The sequence below is a fragment of the Hetaerina americana genome, unplaced genomic scaffold (genome assembly GCF_022747635.1).
Source record: "Hetaerina americana unplaced genomic scaffold, ioHetAmer1.1.p SCAF_1, whole genome shotgun sequence".
Taxonomy (NCBI): domain Eukaryota; kingdom Metazoa; phylum Arthropoda; class Insecta; order Odonata; family Calopterygidae; genus Hetaerina; species Hetaerina americana.
The window spans coordinates 14,109,650-14,134,901 of NW_027286069.1; the positions used below are offsets into that span (position 1 = coordinate 14,109,650).

Below are 25,252 nucleotides of genomic sequence, written 5' to 3' on the forward strand. Positions count from 1 at the left end.
CGATTTTCTTGGGAAAAAGGAGTGATGTGGAAAAAATCTTTTGCGAGGAAAATTACGTTACGCAATTTCGAAATCGCGGGTCGGCTGCTACGCAAATTGACACTACCGCCGCCACCGCTTTCGTGGTCATCAGATTTTCTATTGACCAATGACAACAATTGTAACGAAGGCGGTAGTGAGCGGGTTAATGGGAAGCGGATGTGCAGAGATCAGCTGAATTTTTAGGAATGGCAGAGGAAACTAACAGGAAAATTCGCGTTTGGTGCGATGGGTGGTAAGTAAAGGTTTTGATATATTTTGTAAAATATTTTAATGACAGTACATTCTGCTTTCGTAATCTGTGGGCGTAAGCTACATGTGGGCGCAGCCACGTTTTACTTGCGATAAGGTTTTTACGGGGGAGATATTAGTCGATATCCCTGTTTTTTTTGCTTCAGACAGTTATTCCACTCTATATTTGAGGTGACATTTTTCTTCTAATGCATCTGCCAATTATTTCATATTTATTGAGAACCGGTATTTAAAATATTTTTTTTGGATGCCCACTATTTTTTTACTTTCAATACTTTGTTTAAGAGATTTTGTAATGTATAGCGATTTATTATATCCCTTTTTGGCCAAAATCTGATACAAAGTATAATTCCTTAAGTGTTAGAAGGTTAGATGAAATGAATGTTTACGTGTTGACCTTAGCCTACTTTTGTTATCAAGGAGATTGGCATTTAATCATTCCCCTTCTAATGGATTTTTTTTGTAAAATACGCACGATATCAGTAACTGATGGCTATAGTTTTCGCAAAACATTTCTGTGCTGATGAAAATTAATGAAAATATTATCAACGAAAAGAAAGTTATTTTAACATAATATCTTAGTATTTCTTTGTTTTAAATACTGTTCGACTTGAATAGTGATGGCGGAGAAAACAAAAACGATTGAGATTTTGATGCACAAGATGTATTTTGAAATTATGATATAACCTTACTCTGGTACACTTTTAACAACAGATTGGTTAATTATTGACTCTTTTAATAGTTACGACATGGTGCACTTTGGCCATGCCAATTCTTTGCGGCAAGCCAAAGCATTGGGACATCACCTAATAGTTGGTGTTCATACTGATGAAGAAATTGCAAAACACAAAGGCCCTCCTGTATTTACTGAAGAGGAGAGGTAATGTATTTCATATGACACAGCATGCACTTAAGATATTTTTCCAAAAAATACCTCCTTAAAGAAAATATTTAAATAAGAGAACAACTCAAGTTGCTAGAATACATTTATGTAACTTATAAGGAATTGATTTTTTCAAATAACTGTGGTGTTTGTAACTGCTGGGTCGATGTTGAAAATGAAAACTGGTAATATATATGGTTTCAGTTAACTTATTGTGGTACAAGGAATTTTAGAGAAGTGGCTCGTTTTAATGCTCATAATTTACCGGCTGTGCAGTGTCATTTCACTATGTGGGTGATCGTTTTCCAGTCGTAGTTTATGGTATGCTTGAATGAATGGAAAAAATGTATTGGCGTTGTGCAGGCCATGAAATAGGCATTTATTTCATTGGCATTTTTTCACTATGGCCGAAAGCATGATTTCTTTTAAACTGTAAAATTTTACCCTAATAGATTGATATGCATTGTTTCTGTCAGGTTGCCTAAATGTGTGTACATATTTGAATTGGCCTGCTAGTAAAGGCAGATTCCTTAATAGTATGATCAAAATCCAAAATGTTGAGCATTTCTGCCTAAAGTCGGTGACATTTAACCATAATAAATACTTGCCAGACCAGACTCATATGCTGGCGTCGAATTCCTATGACCATTACTTAAAAAACTGAGAAAATTAGCGAATTTATCTTTTAAATCTAAACTTTTTCAGTTCCTGTGTCAACATCAATTCTATTCTGTGAATGAATTCTTGTCTTAAGGAATAAGACGAAGTTTGTCTTATTTCTCAAGATGAATGTACACAAGGTTGACCCTGATACCATTGAAATGAATTCTTGTCTCTCTCTGTTGATAAATAACTTAATCCTTCTGTGTGCTGTTACTGTTATGTTTTTTATTTGTGACTATCATTTGTATTCAAACTACAATTGCATTTGTATTTGTGTGTTTCTGGAATATTTGCAAACAATGTTACTGCGTGATTCATACATGTCTCAAACATGTCTTAACCAATAAACATCAATCAATCAATTGCAACTCTTTGTCACTGAAAGTATAGTGATAATAAGTCATTAATTTTACTTGCATGTGTTAAAAGCCATCTCCTAGCCGCTGGTAGGTAACTGGTGATAAATTGTGTATTTTATTGTAATAAATTGATGCTCTCAATCATTGAAGACCTTTTTTTTTCTAATTTGTAGGTATGAGATGGTGAGAGGCATCAAGTGGGTGGATGAAGTTGTTGAAGGAGCACCATATGTGACAACCTTGGAGACCCTTGACAAGTACAACTGTGATTTTTGTGTCCATGGGGGTGAGGTAGAACACTTCCATGTACTTAGGTTACTTTTTCAATCTGATTTTCAGATAAACCTCTTGTTTAAATTGCATGAAGCTGAGAGGCTTACTCTTAAAATATTACTTCCCCCTTGCCAACTGTATAAATTGTCTTCATGAAGGATTCCATTGCTGAAAACTCATTGAGTTGCTTACTTAAAGAATAGATAATAAAAGAATAAGTAAGAGGCTGTGTTGCAGTTAGTATTTTGAAGACCAAAAAAGTTTGAACCACACTGTACATTTTGTTGCTTGTCATCTCTCTCTCCAAGAGCAATGCATAACTAATGGTCCGTCTTAGTTCTTCAAGGGTTATATGCCCATGGCCATTTATCTGAAAATAAAGCATTGTTATGAATTTTGTTACAGGATTTATTACTGTGACATCTTAGTTCTGAAGTTGGCAAAACTGTAGTTGATGAGGGATTATTTTACTTCACAATTATATTTGTATGGCATCCCAAAGATTAAAATCTTTGAGGTGCCTAAATATATCAGTATTTGTTTGAATTATTGTTTTCCTGCCAATTTTAGAATATTTTATTGGATCTAAAGTAAGACCATCTACAGACTAAGCCCAATATTCTAAGTTGAAGCCACAAACATGCTCCCAATTCTTATGCTATCTCCAGGGCATATTGCTCTTCATGTGACATTCTCACTCACTCTCAGGATAAATTTTTAATGCTTTTTTAGATATAATTTTGAATTTGTCAATAATGTTGACTGAGAATATCTATTACGCGTAGGACAATATGATCTGCTTATTGTTTTAGGAGTTGAGTTAATTTTGGAGTGATTGCTTTGAAGTTGGACCTTTCAACTGCTTGCTATTTTTACACATTCTGCTTTTGTTTACTTTGGTACCCAAATAATGCATAAGTAGGTCATTATATTTGCATAAATGCACTATTCTTTGGTTTTTTGATGGCATTCTGTTGTCTCTAAATTATTTAAAGTATGTAAAGTCATGTTTCTTAACTTGATTGCAAATTTTATGGTGGTAGGAAAACTCCAATACAATGGAATTTCCATTACTGCATCTTAAAGAGAACATTTTTAGCTAAACTCTTATTTTTATCATTTTGATTTTATGTTTAAAAAGCTCGAACATTATGACTATGAGATATTTCAATGTTTAATCACTACACTACAGATTCTAGAATCTACTGAAACTGCTGAATGGTATGCATTGCCATTGTACAAACTAGAACATGGACTGAATTTGTTATGCATATCAAAATAAAAAGATCATTTATGACATGTAATGTTATTTTTGACCAACTTTATGATAGGTATAATGTTGAAAGTTGATGGATGTGTTTTTATTCTGATGGTAATTCATTCCTGAAAGGACATCTATAGAGTCATTTGTGACTCAATATTTATGGCTGAAATCATTTATGACTCATCAAACCCAGTATATTTTCTGTCTTTTATTTTCATTATTATTGTTATATTTATTTGCACAACAATCACAGAGAAAAATCAAGTAACGCCATGAGTTATTAGGCATGTCAAGTACATAGAATTACAAAAATATTACTTAAACTCAAATGAAAATACATCTGTACAATGCAATAAAAGAATGCCATCGACTTTCTAAAGATATACAGGGTCCGTACAATAAGTATCAAAACTGGTTCCAAAAATCAAAGTTTATTGGAGTTATCATAGCAGTTACTTAATAATCTTCAAAATACATCCCTCCTGCACTTAGTTAGGCGCGTATGCCATTTGTCCAAAGCCCACTGGAAGTCTGTTTCTGGAACACTGTTGAAGCCTTTGTTGTCGCCGTTTGAACTGCCTCAATGGTGTCAAACCGATATCCCTTGAGCTCCTTTTCAGCTATCCTTAGAGGTAGTAACATTGTCGAGAAAATCTTCATCTTCCCGGATGCAGTCCAAAATTTCTGCAAAATTTACACCCGTGACAGTTTTTCTTCCTCGCTCAAGACTTTCGACACCAGCTTCGCGCACACTTTCCTCATCGCAAGATCCTCAGTTACAATGGTGTGGACGTTTCCAACTGAAAGGCCGGTCTCCTCACTGATAAGGGCAATGGTTAAATGCCTGTCAGAGTCCAAAACTTTTTTTGCTTTAGCCACCTGAGCTTTGGTTTGAGCAGTCGTCGGCCATCCAATGCGGTGCTCATCTTTGACGAGCTTCCAGCTTTCCTTAAACATTTTGTGCCACTCAAAAACTCTTGTACGGCTCAAGGCTTCATCCCCATAAGCCTGTTTAATGAGTTCAAGTTTCTCCGAAGTGGATTTCCTGAGTTAAAACTTCACAGTGTAGCGTTGCTCAACGGTGCATTCCATGCTGGCGCGATGCCACCACAAACAATCACACGTCACAAAAATCCACTTCCCGTCTCAACATATCCCTGGAGGCGACTGAACTAAAGAGTGCCTGGGTGGTGGGGGACCCCTCTACCAAGCCGACCGATCGTATCCCCATCCACCGCTCCGTTGAAGCTACATCGAACCAGTAGCGATTCTTATTGTACTGACCCTGTATACATGAAAAGCATTATAAAAAAAGGGCTTAAGTTACTCTAGTTATGATGGCTAAACTAGAAACTAAGACAAGTTAGTTTAAGTTTTTTTTAAAACATTAAGGTAGTACTCCAAAGAATGGAAATACTTACAACGAGAATTTTTCTAATTATAATTGGAAAGGTTATTCAGTGTTTTGGATAATTTCAATAGGGAGTTGTGGTACAGTCATATATCCAGTTACCTTGGGCAATAGGCAAAAACTCATTTTGAGTTTTATTATATGGTATCAGTAGTGTGAGTTGTGTTTTTTGTAGTGGTATGATGGATAGTGATTACTATTTAGTACCTAAATGATAGGTAAAAAATCTGTTATTGGAATCTTTTCACAATATTGAATAAATAATGTAGAGGATGTTATTGTTAAGAAATTGAGTTAAATTTTAAATTGTTTCAATTAAATAATATTTCTCGGATATTCTGGCCAAAATTATCAAGTTTTATGACCTCTTGAAAGGGACCATTTGGACTCCTTTTTGAATTTCTCAGATCAGAATTGGAAAAATTGAAAGGGAAATGAATGTGTGTATTATATATAAAGCATTTTAAATAGATTTAGAATATTTTTGAAAAAATGAAACTTGAGTCATCAAATATAATTCCACATAAGTTTCTAGAATCATTCATTTACTAGATTTAAAAAATCTGATTGTTGCATATTAAACAATTTATTACTAAATTCAATTGTGGATTTTATTCTTACCGACTCATTTCTCATTCATTCTCCTCATTTCAGATGATATAACAATGACTGCTGATGGCATTGATACCTACCATCTTGTGAAAGCAGCTGGAAGATATAAGTAAGTATTACTGAGGGTGGGAATCAATGTCTCTATTTTAGGTTTACTCTTATTTCTATTGAAAAAGTCTTGTCTTAGAATGACAACACTTCAACACATTGGTCTTATACAGTATGTATACATGCTGTATAAATGTAGGTTAATGTAAAGAAAGTATGTTTTTGTTTTCTGATTGCTCATTTGTGTTGCTATAAGCATTTTGAGTTGTAGCAATCATTATCCAGGCACTAAATGCTCATCAAAACATGTATCAGTGGGAGGGAAGGGGTTAGTGTGGGATGGGAAAGGGATGTCCTGGTTGCAAGGATAGGGAGGAGAAGGATCAGAAGGGGCTCTGTGGGGTAATTTATTATTTAATTCACTAACTTAATATATTTTTGTTAAACTAAAGAGAAGGGAAAAACCATAACTTTACTCAATCGATTGGGAAAAGATGTGGAGGTATTGCCCCTGAGAGTGTATGTACTACTCACTTTACGTGGTAAAAAGCTTGATGCTTTATATTATTCTTAAAAAAGAAATGGGTACCAATATGCTGCTATGTTAATGGGAAACCACTCATGTAATACCCGTTCAAGTCTTAATGTTATTGTGGAAATGTGGAAATTCAGATCAGAATAGGCTTTAACAGTCACTCTGGCAAATAAACATGGTTTGCTCCAAATATTCAGTAGAAAAGTAGGGAAATGGTATGTCAGATGTACTAGATTATTTGGAAAGTTGGGAATCGAATTATAAAAAATGAGTGGCTGCCCTCTTCTTAAAATCCATAAATATTGTGTTTATTCCTCTCACTTAAATTTAGAATGATAGTCGAAAGACTGCCTCCCATGATTTTAAAATTTTCTAAATGTGTGTTAGCCTTTGACTAAAATGTTTGTCAATGAAAGATGTCATATTACCAATATTTTGTATTGAGGTTTATGGTGTTGTTGTTGATGGCCCATAATCAATTTGTAATACACTGGCAATATCTCAACTAGTAGTCATTTTATTTAATTATGAGGAAATGTTCTTGTATTGGTTGTAGAGAGGTATCAAGGACTGCAGGCGTTTCAACGACAGATCTTGTGGGACGTATGCTGTTAATGACCAGGCAACACTTCCGTCAGGGTGAGAAAGAGTATGAAGTGGGGAAAGAAGGATCTTCAACGATGGGATTGGACTCTGCTGCCAGAAGTCCATTCACTGGCTGCTCACAATTTCTCCCTACAACTCATCAGATAACTCAATTCAGTGAAGGGAAAGTACCTCAGGTTAGGGAAGGAACTTTCAAAATGTATTTTATTGTGCACAGGTTGTTTGCAAAAAGTTTATTTCCCACATTTGCAATACCTCTTCTATTTATTTACTGTAATTTTTCATGTTAATTGGTGCTTGTTGACTTATCTGTAGCAATCAAGGATTAAATTGAGGCCTTTTAGGATTTCATTCATTACAGCTTATTGCAAATATTTAATTATCATGTGGACACTTTTGTTTATACATCCAAACATACTTATCCATATCTCTTGCCATGCTGGGGGATAGAAATTCCAGTAATTTTAAAGACATGTTTGTCAACATTCATTGATTTTGGAACCGAGTATGCTACTTTTGTTAATGGTTGGTATTTTTAATATTCTGCATAAGTACATATTTGTGGTCATAATTTTGTTTAAGGGAGAGAGATAAGCAGTACATTTGATAGATTTAACACATCCTTATTATTTCACTTAGTGTCATTCCTGTAATGAAGTAGAAATCATGACTTTTTGCGGTCTTTTCATAAAACATTTTGCACAAGCACCTGAAAAACTGTTCATAAACATACTCTCTCATTGTGTGCTGCTTTTTGAGTACCTTACACTGTCAAAAGTAATATGTCGTGCTAATGTCTTGATTTTTGATTTGAAAATAATAATAATGTTTTTATCTTATTGCAGCCAGGAGACAGGATTGTCTACGTTGCTGGAGCCTTTGACCTTTTCCATGTTGGTCACCTTAACTTTCTGAAGCGTGCTCGAGAGCATGGAGACTTCCTCATTGTTGGACTTCACACTGACCCCATAGTTAATCGATATAAAGGTAGCAATTACCCAATAATGAATCTGCATGAAAGAGTGCTCAGTGTCCTTGCTTGCAAGGTAAATAAATTTTTAAGATATCAGTTTTTATTCCTATAAAAGCAATTCTGTCTGGTTTTATATTCTGAGTTTGGTTGAAATTAAATGAAGGCATAAGGCCTATTATATTTAGGAAGTACAAAGGTATATTATATTCATACTTTTTATTTACTACTTATATTTATTTTTTATAGATTAAATATACCAGAATGCATTTCAGATGAATATTTTAAGCTGCATCTATGCCACACTTCCTGTGAATGCATTCCTATATTCTGATCTGTGTGGGTGTACTGTATAAGTTCCAGCCTCCATTTCAAATAGTAAAGCCAATTGTGAAAATTTCAGTATCTCGTCCATAATTTCAAAAGCTTGCTGCAGAATTTTTAAGTATTGATTTATAAAGTAGATATAAATACTGTGGGTATTGAGAAGGTATTTACTCAAGAGGTTCTATATTTTTCATATTACATAGTGACTAAATGAAATGTTGTTCTGCCTTAGATTATCACCAACAAGCTACAGAATGCCTACCCTTAAGTTATGCTTCCCACATTATAATTGCAACTTGGCATAGAATAACCCTGGTTTGCATGTTTTACTGGTTTGTTCATTCAGAATTCCAGTCAATGGACTGGAAAGAGCCCAATGCTTTGTGAATATTTTTTGACATCATTGTCTGTATTGAGTGTCAAGAAAAACAGGGCTTCATCCAATATTATTGTATTCTAATCACCTTTATGTTTGCTCACTATAGCTGAGATATTATGATGACTATGCCTTTTATAACCATCTCCTTATTTTTTAAAATCTTTAAATGTGGATGTTGTCATGTCTTCTTTTTTATTCATTCTTAATGGATGGCAGTTTTGTGCCGGGATGCATCTTTTAACTTTAAAGCACAGATTAGAAATTCCAAAGAAACTGCAGTAGATGCCACAGCAGTAACTTTTAACAAAGTCATCCGCTAATGTGCATTTAAAAATTTTTTGCATAGATTAGAAGGTTAACTCTGCCACAGGTTCCTTACAAAAATGGAAAAGCCAAGTTTTAAAATTTATGAATTCTTATCACAAAGCATTGAATGTGAATGTTTACACAAAATTACATACTATAAATTTGCCAATATCACAATAGTGAAAATATGAATGGAAATATACTTTTCTTCACTTGCAAACAAGCTGTAGATGTAAAAATCTAATGAAGGAAAATGAGAAAAGGAGGTTTTTAACATTTTAATCACTTATATTCTGGTCATTACATGCTGTTTTCATAAATACTGGCTCCAAATGTGGGTATTTTTTCAATATCACCATCTGTTGACTGGTGATAACAAAGGGGTGCAAATATTAAAGTTAAACTTCAAGGTTTTCTATTAAGATATCTTTATTTTATATGGAATTGTTAACATACACCCAAAGGTGGACGGCAAAAATGTCTAGATATGTCATAGGTACATTCTAATTCTCAACATACAATGAGTTTTCAATGCAAACTTGCATTGAAAAAAGGAAGTTATGTTGCCACACCCTGTACTTATCCTAAATTTCATCACTACATGTTTCACTCATTTAATAATGAATTTCTTGGGGTTTCAAACAATATAAGTGGAGAAAATGAATGATTACTTGTTGTTCTTGTACATTGCTACCCCATTTTTACACATTGAAAATGCTTCTCACTCTAGTAGCACCTATACGAACCATATGATCTGTATAGTGCAGTCATGTGTCTCATAATCTTAAATAGCACCCACTTATCTTAAGCTCCACCACATTTTTCTAGTGTATCTTCTTCAGTACCTAGAAAAACAATTGGGATACTTTTGAAACTTGAACTCACTTGTATGTTCAATTGGTGACAAAATATCGATGCAGTTTTTCTGATTTCCATTTTTATGCTATGTCACGGTGCACAATGTTCAGTGTTTATGACAAATACTGCCCTGAGTATAATATTTAGGCTTGGCTGTTACTGATAAATTTACTAATGTAAATCACAGGGTAAAAATCTGGACAGCTGGCATTTCTCATTCTTCAAGATTCTCATTATATCATCATTCCACTTCATACATACCATTTTGCTTTGATGGAAACATAATATAATTTATCTAATGTTGGATTTAGTCATGTATATGCATACAGTCATGTAAATGCAGTCAGTTATATGCATAAAAATGTGGCTTCAGAATGTACCAATGAGTTTTTAATGCTGAGTATGCATCTCCATATTTGTTTATATGTTTATAGGTGCGTGTCTATTTAAATGCTCACAAGGCTTGAATCTTTCCTGAGGCCAGTGGTTACAGTGTGGCTTTTCACAGAATAAATTATTTGATTATTTAGTAATCATAATCATTAGGTGGTACCAAAGTAGAAGGCTTGTGATCACTTTTATTTCTAAGTGTGTAAATAAAATTTCATTTTCAGTATGTGTCAGAAGTGGTTATTGGTGCTCCATATGTAGTTACTGCGGAACTGATGAATCACTTTAGAGTGGATGTAGTATGCCATGGAAGGACTCCTCTTTTACCTCTCCCTCATCCTGATCCATATGCCGAACCTAAACGGTTAGGGAAGTTCATAACCATAGATTCTGGCTCAACAATGACAACTGAGAAGATAGTTCAGAGAATTATCATGCACAGGTAATTATCATTTTTATGTTGTAACTATCTTTTGACACTTTTTAAAACTCATTTCACCCGGTAATTTAACTTTGTGATTGAGTTTTGAGATTAAATGTTCTGTATGTACTGTGGGATTTTTGAGTAATGAATTGTTCAAGTATATAATAGTGTACTTCCCAAACTAAAATATTTACTGCAATTCCTTGACTTGAATATGAAAAAATTAGAAATAGTTAACATTCATAATCAACAATTTAAATGAAAAAAAGTGTGCATGCCAAAAATTTTATTTAATAAAACCATTTAGGATTCTATTAAAATGAATTTGAATTATACAAGTTCCAATAATTCTGGTAAATTTTTGAGCTTGAATTATGATTTCTGTTTAACCATAGTTTATATAGGTTTATATGTAATTTTTTACTTCCATAACAAATTTTTAAAATGACTAAGTTTTCGTCTAATTTTTTTTTGGGTTTTCACAGAATAAAATATTTGCTTGTGATCATGTTTATTTCTAGTTGTGTAAATAAAATTTAATATTCAGCTTGTCAGCAGTGATTATTGACAGTATGACAACAGTTTTTTATAATTTGAAAAACTAACTATTATCTAATAATGTTTATTATAAAATATGCAAAATATATGTGCAGTTTGTATATGTATAATTTTTTGCTGTCATCGTTTAGTTTTGAAACTTTCAAATGTAAGATTGTATTTACAATATTTTCAGTTGTATGAAACTAAGTAAAACTTCTAATGAGGTTATAATTATCTTGATAATCTACCCATTCACTAGAGTAGTAGTTTTTATGGGAGGCGACTGACAGCTAAAGTCATTAGTGCCATTAGGGATGGATGCATGGGAAAGGAAGGGTGGAGAGAAACCTGGCATCGGCATTAGCCTACTCTTGTCGAAAGGCACCAAGGGGTCCGCAGTTGAACGTCCCATCTGACGGACGTTGTACTCACTCAAAGTGCTCTCCACAAAGCACTTCCAGTAGGGATCGAGATACCACTGAAAAATATTCAACGCCGCCGGGATTTGAACCCGGGCCCTCTCGGTGGGAAGCCTGCACATTAGCCACCGCACCATCCAGATCCCCACTATTAACTAGAACAATTGGTCCAGAAACCTTACTGGAATTGTGAACTGAAGCTAAGACCCGAACTGGCAGAAATAAATAAAAGGTTGAACTGACCAGTCACTGTTTGAACTCTTTATAACTGATTTTGAACATGATCCTTTGAATGTTTGAACATTGCAGTTTATCACATGGGGTTTCATCAAGTTTTGTTGAACTTTATTGTGAATCTTATGTTCACCCTCAAACCATTCATTACCATTTTGCTCTGAATAGGGTTGGTTTGCCAGGCATTTTTATAATTGTTCAGAATTTTCAAAACAATGTGTACATGTATGTCAGTGTGTGCATTTGTAAGAATATATCATTTGAAGAAACTTTTTTAACAGAAGTTTAAAAAATATAATACAAGTATGTCTTATGTTTGCATTATATCGCATGAACTCAAGCTATTTAAATGTTTAACTCAAATATTTGGTTACCTCTTGCTTTGGGAGCCGCATAACATTCACTATTATAAACCTAGCTCCATATTTGCTGCTCTTTTGGAAAAGGAGAGGATTTGAACAATGTTGGTAGTATATATTGCAGCTCTAATGTTGACTGGATATCTTGAACAAATTGATGTTTCTGCAGGCTAGAGTATGAGACACGCAACTCTCAGAAGGAGAAGAAAGAATTGGCTGCCCTGGAGGCATTTTCAAAGCAAAAGGAGCTAATGGAAGGGAAGCTGATGGATGGAGGTGATATGGTCAAGGGAAATGGCCATGTCAATTCCCTATGATGAAGTTAATTCACCAAGGAGGTAATTATTTATTTAGCATATAAGTTAAGCACCTTTTTACTTACAGCTCTGATTTTTTTGCATTGGTGTCTTTTTACATATTTGAGTACAAACCAGCCCAATGTCACTTAAATTGGTGATAAAACATTTTTCATGTGATAATGTTAAGCATCACCTCTTAAGGTAGTCCAAGTGGATCTCTGTTAAGAGTTTCCTAATATCCTCAGTGGTTGAACCCATTCAGGAGTGACTTAATTTTTTCTAAGTCATACCCCCCAGGGAGGTTTTTTTTAAGCTAGTTGGGTTTTGAAACCATGAAGACAACAGAATTCTTCTTTGATAAAACATTCTAGGCTGCAGAGCAAGGCCTGGAACTTCTCTGGGCATACCACTTAGGAGGTTAAATTTGCTGTTCAGCAATTTCTCATGGAAGTGATTGACATGGCAGAGGCCCATTAATTTTTATTTATACAACCTAAATGGGCTGCTTAGGCTTGAGAAAACACAAGCAGAGCTGATGTTTTGAGAGTTGTCAATAATTGAAGTTCAATGTGTCTCAACATTTTATTTTGCTCCATCTTGTTAGAAAACGTTTTATACCCTCTATAGGACATTATTTATATGCTTAGGTACCCCAGTTTTTTGTATATATAAATAGGTATTGTGATAGGTAGTGAAAATTGCTTGCTATTAATGATAGAATGCCAAAGGTTTGTGACAATGAGAATTCCCTCATAAACTTCATTATTTTTTAATTCAACAAGGAGGTCAAGATAGCGCTAGTGAAAACTTGAATGTAGAGCATGGTGGTGTACGGCTAGGAAATTTTTAATTGATATACGATTTTCCTCTCCATGGTTAATTTTCTTGAGAAAATTCTAAATTACAAAAGCTTAACTCAATTCAGGTTTGAAACAATCACCATGAAGGCGGCACTTTCATAGAACTTGGAGGGTGTCTAGAACAGCTGAGCGCCAATATTGACAAAGCAAATAAATTCCATATCATTCATTCTCTAATTTTTTTATATTTGATTTGCTTAAAGTTAATTTATATAGCAAATAAAAGGACATGCAAACCTATGTTTCTTACGAATCATAGCGAAAAAGCAATAACACTGCTTACTGTGTTGGCTTGTAAATATTTTTTATTTTTTGATCCTCCTCTTGTTTCGAATTAATTTCAATCACCTGGCTCAAATCTTCTGTATACTTACGGTAGATATAGCCTCAGGCAATTATGATTTCATGTATTCATTGGTTGTTACCATCTGTTAGTGTATGGATATAAACGTATTTTTACACACAATATACATATAATTTTTACGCGCATATATATATACACGAGGGTCATCCGGAAAGTAGTACCCGTTCGTGCCGCATGAAGTGCTGACGACGCGAGTAGCCGCTGGACGAGGTCAGATAGCTTCAGTGGCTTGTCTGCCTTCTCTGAGCCAAGTTGCGTGACGCTAGCATTGCCTGTGTTGTTTCTGTGATTGTTTACAATGTTTAAAAAAATTGAGAACGCCGCCAGTTGTGAAGTGAGGGCAGTGATTAAATTCCTCAATGCAAGAAACGTTCGCCCATGTGATATTCATCGCCAATTAAAGGAGGTGTATGGAGACAATGTAATGGACGAGTCGTCTGTTCGGCGGTGGTGTCGCAACTTCAACATGGGGAGGGGGAACACACACGACGATGAGCGTTCGGGGAGACCGTCTGTCATTACAGACCAACTGGTGAGCTCAGTTGACGAATTCGTGAGGAACGATCGGCGCGTCACAATTGATGACATCTGTGAGCATTTTCCCAATGTTTCTCGAACAATTGTTCATGAAATTGTTAAACACCATCTGCATTATGCAAAAATTTGTGCAAGATGGGTCCCTCGCGTATCTCAATGAGCTGGCGGCGAAGGACTATGCAGCAGGAATACAGAAACTTGTCACACGTTATGACAAATGCCTTAATTTGCTTGGAGATTATGTTGAGAAGTAGTTTAAAGTATCCTCTTTCAAATAAAATTTTTTATGTTTGTTAATATTTACTTTTGTGTCTTTATTTCACGAACGGGTACTACTTTCCGGATGACCCTCGTACATATACAGATGCGTGGAATCTATACACATTCAAGATAACTATGAAGCCCTGGGTGCGCATTATACATAAGGTGTGCATTATTGATGGGAAAATATGGTAGTTGAGTCAGAGAAATATCAAATGCTTAGGAGATAGTTCGTTACAAATTTTGTGAACTTCGACTTATTTATGCTGGAAGCATTTAAATTTGATTATTTTGGTTGAAAGTTATGTATTGAATTGATGTATCATTCTTGATTATTTGCAGCTCACCTTTTATATGGATATTCGATGGAATTCCATCTTCTAATCATGATTACCAAAGATTCAAGCATGTTAGTCATTATAGCAGCAAGGAAAACCTTCAGTCTTCATCCAAATCAAGTCATGCACCAATTTAAGTTTGTTGAAGCTGAGTGACTACAGTGATGGTTGTTACATTTAATTGAAAGTACAATGGTCATTGTTATTATAATTTTTCTTTTTGGTTGATAAATTTTTTGTTATTGAACTGTTCCTGTTAGTTGTAAAAATGAATTTTATTCTAGTAATTCCACTTGTACAGGGCATATTCCCTAATTATTATTGTGTACATATATGTACACTAGTTATTAGGTTGTTTTTCCTATATGAGGTTATTGTTTTACATATATGTATATCTATATATGCTCAAATCATTTGAATGTTTTTTACAAAATGTGTGATACATAAACTTTCATGTTTAATTTGGCCAAACATATCCTCTGCCATATATTTATAATTGATGCTCATATTGTAATTAGTTTGTCATGTAACTGCTCAGACTACATCACTCCTTTTCATCGGCTAATGACTGAAGGGGGTCCATTGTTGACACTCATAACCTCTCTTTTGGTACATATTGGGGTGGCTCAAATAATTTAGCTTTCTGCATAATGATTTATCAATATCAGGGTTTTTATTTAAATATTATTACGAATGATGTGAATAGATGATTTTAAATACTTTCATTTAAAGTATCTGTGATATGGTGTGCATTGCATTTACCATTTTAATAGTGGGTATGTTGCCAATCAGTCTGTACAATCAGCACACTTACTTTGCCTTTTACTTTTGTCCGCATTAGATTAATTGGTGAAGCAATGCTGTTTTTATTTTACAAACAAAGTTACCACCATAAAATAATGCATTTCTGGCTTCCTTTTATTTACTTTAAAGTGTAATTATTCTCTTGTCTTATTGAACAATTATGGTACTATTTCAACAGTCATAATTAATTAATTGTTAATACTTTGGATTCCTACAGATGATTTGATTCTCATCACTGGCATTGGATATGTTTGGTGGAAGTGTGTTTTTAGAACTCTGCATCTTTCACTATGACCAGGGAACCATTTGACCACTTTTAAATGCAAGTTTCATAATGCACCTATTCTCACTGTGATGTTTGGAATTATCTTTTGTATGAACTGCATGAAACGTGTAGTTTATTTAGAAATCAGTGAAGGCCCTGGGAAATAATTTCATTTCCTACTAATGGACAGCTCCTATTGTGTGTATGTGTCATTGGGGAGTTTAATTGCTTCTACTTTGAACGATATTGTCAGAAGTTCTAAGTATTGATTTTGCTAAGAGATTCATCAACTTCTGCAGTGGTACAACTTTCATAATGTATATTTGTAAAACATTGAAATTTCTGATCAAATTGAAAGTATTGAAAATTTTACTTTTGAGAAATGTAACGCCAAACTATATTACATTTTATAATTTTAAATATTCTTCTGGAGGAAAACTTTTAGCCTATGTTTATATTTATTTATAGCGAAATGATCATGCGGAGACTGTTAGAGCTATTTTACTCCATAGAAGGCCAAATATAATTCAGTCAATGTATTTTTATGAATGGATTCTAAAAGATTTTAAATCAGTTAATGTTTACACAAACTTGTGTTTTATTGACAATTATTTTGTGTTGCATAAAAAGAACGATGAATGAGGACATTTCAAGTATTTCAGAATTATAATAATGTTAGTATTGATGTAAGTTGTTGCTACGTGCTACCTTCGAGTGACAATGGTAAACTCTATAGTTCATATATTAGATTTTGGCTGACATTGATTCAATAAAATGATAAGTTTTGAATGGAAATGTAATGTGTGAGTCTTTATAGATATTTATGTCATTTGTCTGAGATTTTTGTTTCAAGTGAGATAATTTACAGTGTTGAACTCTTTGTCTTTCACTAGTGTGCATTTACAATTAATCACTTTTAATACTTGCATTCAAATGTATGGTTATCATATTATTCATCATGGTAGAGTTACATTCCTGGATGGCAACTTTCATGTATTACTCAGAATATTGGAAACTTTAAGTTTAAAGCTAAGTAGATACTTTCCTAAGTATCTTGCTGATATATTTTTTTAATTTGAGTATATAGCATCAGGAGTCATCTATAAGTCAAATTGGTTGCATCACAATGAATTTCAAGGCCTGTTTCTCCTTTCAAAAAAATCAGAATGGGCAATTGCATGTGATTAATTCTACAAACTTAAATGTGGAACTGTAAATAAGTAAAATTTAAAGCGTTTTGTCTTTTAAAAGTTGATTGTTGGAATATGAACCGTTGATATGTTTTATTACTACCAGATAAATAATGCAGCTGATCAACTTAAACTTAAAGGCATTTAGACCGTTCTTCATCAAATTTATTCATATTTATTTTGATTAAATAATATTATTAATTGAGAAGGCTCGGGAAGTACACATACCATTTCCATCTTTTCTTTTTAAAAAGTTAAACTTAATATATTGGTGCCATGATAGATTCGTCTGAATCCTAAACCTGAACATGGGACAGAGCAGGTTATTTTCCGTACTGTCTATTAAAGTGTTAAGTTTATATTTAGGTTTTATTTTTTTGTCCTTCGGCAACAAATTTTATATTGCTCATCTAAAGTTTCTGTTCAGAATCTGAACATTATTGCACCATGAATTAAGGGTCACTTCCATTGGAAAGAGCTCAATGTAAATTAAGAAAATTATTGCTAAGGTAGTTGTCAGTGTCGAAGTAAAATTACTTGTTCATCGTGCTTTTGATCATGGACAAAATGTGTAAATGAATCTAAACTCTTGGATATTTGCCGTGTGCCTTTTATAAGAAAATTGTGTTCTTTTCAGTTCAACCAATCATATTTTTAATGATTAAAGTCAGCATTCTTAAAGACTGTTTGTAGAATGGTGTGGGTTTAGGTTGTTTCAGGCTAGTCAGGCGATAAATGCAACAATTTCAAAGTATGAATCATTTGCTTGACCTTGACATAAATAAATTTTACCCTTTGAAATTGTTGAATTTTAATGCCCATGAGTGCTCCATTAAAGTTACTGTCATGGCATCTCCTGCAGTTCTTTGAATTAGTCAAGCAATAAACTTAAATGCAGTAAAGCATAAACAAAATTTTGCTGGGTCTGTTTTACAAGTTTGTAACCTAGTTATTTATATTATTAGGAGGAAATGATATCTTAGTGTGAAAAAGTAGTTTGCTCTTTAAATATGGTACAAATGAATATTCAATCTGATATTTATTATAAAAAACTGTTTGATCCGGGGGAATACATAGTGATCTAACATAATGACTTTGCCTTATTTTCCCATTTTAATATAGCTAACATGGTTTTAATATTTTAACGCAAGGGAAGTTATTTTAATTTCTAAAAGTTCACCCTGTTATGATAATTCTTAATTAAAATGCTATCAGGGAAAACTGATTGGATAAAATATGAAAAATACTTGACTTTGAATGATTTTTAATGTTGCTCATTACATTTTTGCCTTTCGATATCGTAATATGACTTAATGATAAGGCACATCTTGAAGCCTTTCTCTAGGTGAAATATTTGGTAATGTGTTATTTTATATAGCGGAATATTTCTCTGAACTTGAAATTACCTTGGTAAGTATATCATAAACTTTGCAGCGTCTCACCGTGCTGCCAATAGCTAAAGTGCCATTAAGAACCAATCCCTCATTGGTAGCTCTCACATTTTGCAAAGTTCAGTTAATGCAGTTAGGCATTGATATTTTGAATTTTCTGCTCATCAAAAATTGTTACAGAGGTTATTATTATGACCAAACAATAATAATCTGTATTTGGTTTTGCATTTAGACATGTCCTGGGAAAGGAATTGCACCTCCTTCCTTGATATGTGAATTTCACATGCTCTGTCGGGCTTAGTAAGAGGTGAGCTCTATCCGCACCTTTCAAACCAATCAACAGGTTGGTGCTGTAGTTTTTTTATTCCAAATCTCACAGGTTTTTAGGTATTTTGGATTCTGACAATTCATGGTGCATGTGTTCATTGTGTGTGGACTTGCATTTTTGCCTTATTAATTAAAAGTAATTTACGCATGGCTAATCATGGCTTCTTGTTGGGAAATTGTAATTTTGGAGCTGTGAAGAATGTTTTCACTTTTACCATAGCTCCTACTCATTTGTGTACATTTTTTACGAGTGAACATATCCATAAAACATTGAAATGAATATTTCTTGTGTGTGTGCTTTTCTAAAATCACTGGAATGGTAATGCTCTTGTTGGCTAGCATTTAACTTTCTTATTAATAATATACATATATATTTTATTTGAGAAATGCCAGGCTGTGCCTAGAGATTTTTTAAGGTAATTGAGAACTTTATACTGAAATTTGGGTGCTTATTTGGGATTTAATATGCGTAACAGATTGCTAGTAAAAGTTAAAGTAGGTTATAAAAATTTATCGCATTAATTAGTAGATATTCTCATGTATAGAATGTTAAATCCTGATCCTTTCAGATCAGGAATTCTGAACTGTCAATTACATATTCCTTTACATGAATTTTAGTTAAGTGTTTAAATCTTAATACAAATCAAAATAGTTGAGTCACTGTGTGAGAACTGTAATTATCAGTTGCTAGTCAAGCAAGTGTATGTAATAAATACTATCAAGTTAATGTATTGCAAATTAAATTTATTAAATAAGACTTGTGGTGTTAAATGTTTTGATGCAGTTTGTGGGCATTTAGTTAAAATAGTTGAACTGAAAAATGCCAACTTCATGAAGTCTTGCTCATGGACATTGGCTGGAAATGCCTGCAAGTACTTCTATAATAATTCTGGTGATGCCTATGTTGCTATTTCAGTCATTCATGCTATGCTGATCATTGTTTTAAACATATGATATTGCAACTTATGTAATAGGTTTGCATGAGTTGGCCAATGTGAGTATAGGTTAGAGATAAAAAATTACAGAAGGATATGTAATATTTTTTAAAAGTTTTTAGTTTGCATTCAGTGGAGGGTGAGGATATGTTATATTTTACGCAAGCAGGGCACAAAACAGATTTTAATAATACGGTGGCTCTCATAATAGTTTCCAATAAAATGATGAATAGGAATTGTGTTTTGGGTAATTAGCTTCTGAATTGGGTGTGTCATGCATAACTATATGAATGGCTTCATCAATATTGTATAACAATTGCAGGGTGCGGCAACGTAACTTCCTTTTTTTATGTAGCAAAACCCCATGAAAAAAGGAAGTTTTGTTGCCGCATCCTGTATTATGTAGATCTTTGATATAATTATATCAAGACCAATATTAAACATTTTTCTAGTAACTAAAATTTAACCAATTATTGCTTATATCATCATATTCTGAGTGAGAGTATGCATAAAAATATATTGTTTTGTTAAGCAATTTGTTACTTAAGTTTGTACTATAAGTGTAACTCTGTGAAAATGGTTAATTACAGTTGAATAAATTAAAATATGAATATATACCATAAGTGCATAACAGAGTAAAATTAAATTCTGATTCTCTGTATAAGGTCATACTGTTTATCTGCATCCTGTATGTAGATCTTTTATTTCAGTCACAATTATCTAGGCTTTGTAACATTAAAAAATAATATTATGATCACCTTGTATTTCACTTTTTCATGGAAAAGGTAACCTTGTACTTACAAAAAATGGGTAAAGTAAAAGCTAATATTTCTGTTGAACCAGGAATTTTTTCCATAAGTATGATGCTGCAAACTAAAAATCAATGGAGTAATGGTTGCCGTGGAAATAATATTTTATAATTTTTGCAAAATTAAAATTTATTGCGGGCTTCAAAGGATGAAGTTGGGTGAACTGAAGCCAATAAATCCTGTTTCTGTTCTCAAAAACTCGGTGAAAATAAAATTGAATGCATTTTCCATCTATCATTTTCCATAACTATCTTGATTTTATTGTCTTCTACTTAAAAGCTTGTGCTTAGAAGAATGCTCTTGGTAAGTATTAAGTTTTGATTGAACTGCTGCACATTATCAAACTCTTAAAGCATAATGATTATGTGCATGTTTCTCCTGCATTGTTATCGTCTTCATTCCCTCTGATTTTTACCAGCTTTCATGCTGTGCAAAATGTTATCTTTCTTCTTTAACAATTACCTAACATTTTGCTTTCATCGGGTGTTATCAATTTGATAAATCAAGGCTCAATTTTTGACATTAAAGAATTGAAAGCTCTGATTTAAATTTTAAAAATTAAGGAATCACACCATTTGGGCTTAGAATGACAGAAAATATGTCCACATTTATGGGCTTCCAAGTAAAAATCCAGGGCCATGAATAAACCGTGAATGTCTTTTCATAATCTCTTCACTGCAATAAGCTTGAGAAAAAGAATTCATTCCTCTGTATCTTCTAAGTCTAATTGTTCCCTTCAATTTTTTCTTGTACAAGGTAATGTTGTACTTTCGTCCACAGCATTGTAATCTGTTCTTTGTAATGCTGCTTTCTTACCTTGCATGTAATTTCATTACCTTTTCTTTTGTATGTTATTTTCATTTTAGTTTTTGAAGACATCAACTCATTTTGATATTCACGGAATCCTTTAATATTTTCCTCTAATCTCTTGCTTCTTTTGCAGTTGTTCTAATTTCCCACTTTGCCATCTTTCTTCATCAGTTATCTGCTTCAGTTTCAATGTCTTTCCATTTAGCCTGCAGGATTGTCTTCGGTTAGTTTCCTTCACTCTATATTCCTGGCAGTGGTTACCATTGTTTTTCTTTGCTTGAATTAAAGATGGCTAGACTAAGATGGAATTCCTATTGTTAGCTTATGATCACTGTTGTTATGAATTAAAGATTATGATTTCAGTGTTTGACTATAATTTTTTTGAGATAATGACATATCTTCTTTGTGTATGAATAGTACATTAATTCAATAAAAACTTTTTTGTGACCCTAAATGTGGTAATTTTTCAAGGTAATGGCAAATAAATGCTCTCTTCATTACCTGATTCAATGATAAAAGCCCCTTGTTAATACCTTTCAACATACCATCCTATTGACTTAAGTGTGTATGACATGATTTTGCTGGCCTGTGAATAGCCTTGGGTACTAAAATAGTTTCCATTTTTTCAAGCAATGCACAATTGAGCATACATTGTATTGAGAGATCAAATCTCTGTGTGGAACTGCAAAGGTTTGGCTAGAAATGTATATCTAAACATAATGGGATGTGGTAGTCCAGAGGTGAAGCATTGGACTACTGACTGGAGGGTCTGGGTAAGGCTCTAGACACCCTCAGCTTCTCCTGAACTGCATGATTTTTTGTTACCATATCTTCTTGGGGAATCACAGGCAGTGGAGGGGATGGGAGCTGACCCTCTTACCCTGATATGTGAATTTCATATGCTGTTGGGCTTAGTATTGATTAAACCTCATCACCTATCAAACCGACCTTTGGGTTGATAACTGTGTTTATGGTTTTGTTAAAACTTAATTGGGTCATGGGCTTTGAATTATTGTACTTTTTTCTGGAAGGAAATGAGAATTTTCAAATTTGTATAATTTTATTTTTTGAGCTATGTTATATCCATATTTTTCTAAGTATCTTACAATCTTTCTTTAAAGGAAATATTTTGTGGGGTATTTAAAGGGCAACAAAGCTAATTTCATAGTTAGTGAATGATCTATACGAGGCCTTTTAAACATCGAGGAAAGTTGCAGATGTGGATCACCAAGGAGAAAGGATTGTCAAAACCAGGTAAATAGATTTTTGGATAGTCTATGAATAATTTCAGTGTGAGTGAAATAAAAATTAAGCAATATAGTTTTGCTTTTACCCACAAAACTAAAATATACTTGTACTCAATAGTTAATACATTTCAATAAATTAAAATGTGTACCAGATTTTTTAAATTAAATTTTGCATTGTAACTAGCTATAATATTAATCATGGGCACATGTGATATTAAGTGAGGATTTTAATTGAAATTTGCTTTTTTGTTGAATCTTAATTCCAGACATGGTACCAAAATGTGGAATTTAATATTACTGGTTAATTTTGGAATCATTTCTTTTCCTTGCATCCTAATCAACTTGCCATGTGGGAACTTGTAAAACTTACTCTTCAAACAAATCAGTTTGTAGAAGTATAATTACGGGAAGTATTAATATGTATACTCTTAGAAGAAACCCAGTAAATTTAGGCCAGGCAGTACTTGATCAAAAATTGATTGAATGACATGAAGAGTAAGAAAAGATTTGGACTAAAGATGATTCTCATGTTCACATTTGTGTATTTTTGTCCAGCCATTTGCTGTTTTTCATATTAATCTCTAAGCAAACTTATGTATGGTAGGATACAGTAATTTTTATTGCATAAAAAAGAATGAGATGTACAAGAAAAGATTTACAAGAAATATACATTTCTATCTTTTCTGAGTTGGTGATAAACTGGCATATGAATGAATGCACAATGTGTGCCCTGAAGTAACCCAGATGGCATCATTACCATTGATTTTTAGTTGTCCATTTGAAGATTTTCATTGTTGTGATAACCTTCATATATGCCTGGTATAGTGTTTTATTTCCTTGGTGCCCATTTTAATTGCCCAATTCATTAAACAAACTTTCTGATCAAGGTGGGAATCGAGATGGTGTGTTGGCTATTGTACTGGCTTCCCACCCAGAAGGCCCGGGTTTGCATCCTGGTGGCATCGAATATTTTTCAGTGGTATCTTGATCCCTACTTGAGGGGCTTTATGGAGGGCACTTTGAGTGAGTAAGCTGTTCATCAGACGTGACGTTAAGCTTCGTACACCTTGGCACCTTTCGTTAAGAGTAGGCTAATGCCGATACCAGGTTCCTCTCTACCCTTCATCCTTTCCTTTCCATCCCTAATGGTGAAAATGACCTTAGCTGTTGGTCACCTCCCCTAAATTCTACTACATTCTGATCAAGGTAAGGAATTTTGGCATGTACCTAGATACTAATTCAGGGTCTTCCATTACTAAAAATGGATGTTGGATGTTGTTGGCTATATTGAGTAGATGCCATAAAACGTGAAGCTTTATCCCTGTGTTCTGGTTATAATGTTATCAAATCTTGCAGGCCCTTTCCTTATGAAAGAGGTGTGCTCTAGTATTTTTGCTATGAATTTTAATTGCTGTGAACGATAATTTTCTGGTCAAGGTACATTTATGATGGACCCAGGGACTCAAGACTGTTGTGCACGTAAGCCTGGCCTAACAAAACAAACTTACACTAAAACCATTCATTACAATAAACGTTTTTGATTCCATGTAATCTTTTAATTAGTTTATTTACCCTCTGCCAATCTTCAACACCAGGTAAATACTCTACATTGCCATTTCTGATACCTTCTTTGAACTTCTCACACCCTCTCTTCCCCTTACCAGCTTAGGGCTCCTTTTTCGGTTTTTCCTTATGTTCATTTTATTTTTCAAATTCTTCCCCAAAACAACTCTCAAAAGCCTCCAATCTATGCTCATATTCTTGCCTCAGTGATCAAGTTTCATTCACTCTGGCCAGAAGCCCACTGGAAATATGTGTAGCAAAAACATTAATTAATTACCGCAGTAGTACATTGTTAAAGTTTGACATCGAGGTCCTAAATTAGGATAGTGTGAAGCTTAAGTGGCGGACAGGTATTAAGCCATGGGCATTCCAGATTTGAAGAGAGAGGTCCCGATTACTTGGGATATTTGAAGTATGTGAAAATGTTTTTCATTAATTTTGTATTATCTTTTACTCAATATTCTCCATAAGTGTGTGGCATGCTAGGCCACTTAATAGTCCCTTAATCTCTCCAGGTTTGGAGGATTAAACTTATGAATATATAAGCCAATTGGCTCTAAACCCTCTGGTTGATATGTACTAATTTCATGCGAATCAGCAATAAGGGAGTGTCTCTTTCTGTAACCAACCATTTAATGATAATACCTTTTCCACATTGAATATTGAAAGTTGCTATGCCATGGTGCTTGATATGAATTTTTTTATTTGAATTCTCTTTGAGTATGCCAGTCAATAGTTTTCATGTTCAAATTTGGTAGTATAGAAATATTTTTGTAATATTTCTTTCAAGTCGGCTACTAAAAGCCAATAGAACTTCTTGAGCAAGTGAGTACACTTGTAGCATTATGGATTGATATACAAATTTTATAATTTGTATTTTATTTTCAATATTAGTCTTTAAGATTTTTATTGGGCGTAAGGGGGGCATGCTGTAACACAAGACCTTATCTGAGGCAAAATATCACTGATTTATGATACATAATAAGCATTTTATAATCTGAGGTCACCCTATATGTTCTGGCATTTTCCACATTTACCTAAGTCTGGTATGGTGCTTAAACTTTGTTTTGGTTATAATTAATCCAGTTCACCAGAAATACT

The 25,252-nt window shown here is 33.6% G+C and overlaps 1 protein-coding gene across 1 annotated transcript; it reads left to right on the plus strand.

The window, feature by feature from the left end:
- Nucleotides 1-164: 164 nt before the first annotated feature.
- On the plus strand, nt 165-21,677 carry Pect (phosphoethanolamine cytidylyltransferase). Its single transcript, XM_071586235.1, has 9 exons — nt 165-274; nt 1,034-1,171; nt 2,370-2,482; nt 5,799-5,865; nt 6,896-7,121; nt 7,791-7,991; nt 10,400-10,617; nt 12,321-12,489; nt 14,815-21,677. The coding sequence occupies exons 1-8, from the start codon at nt 228-230 to the stop codon at nt 12,466-12,468; spliced, it is 1,158 nt and encodes a 385-aa protein (XP_071442336.1). The 5' UTR covers nt 165-227; the 3' UTR covers nt 12,469-12,489; nt 14,815-21,677.
- Nucleotides 21,678-25,252: the final 3,575 nt, after the last annotated feature.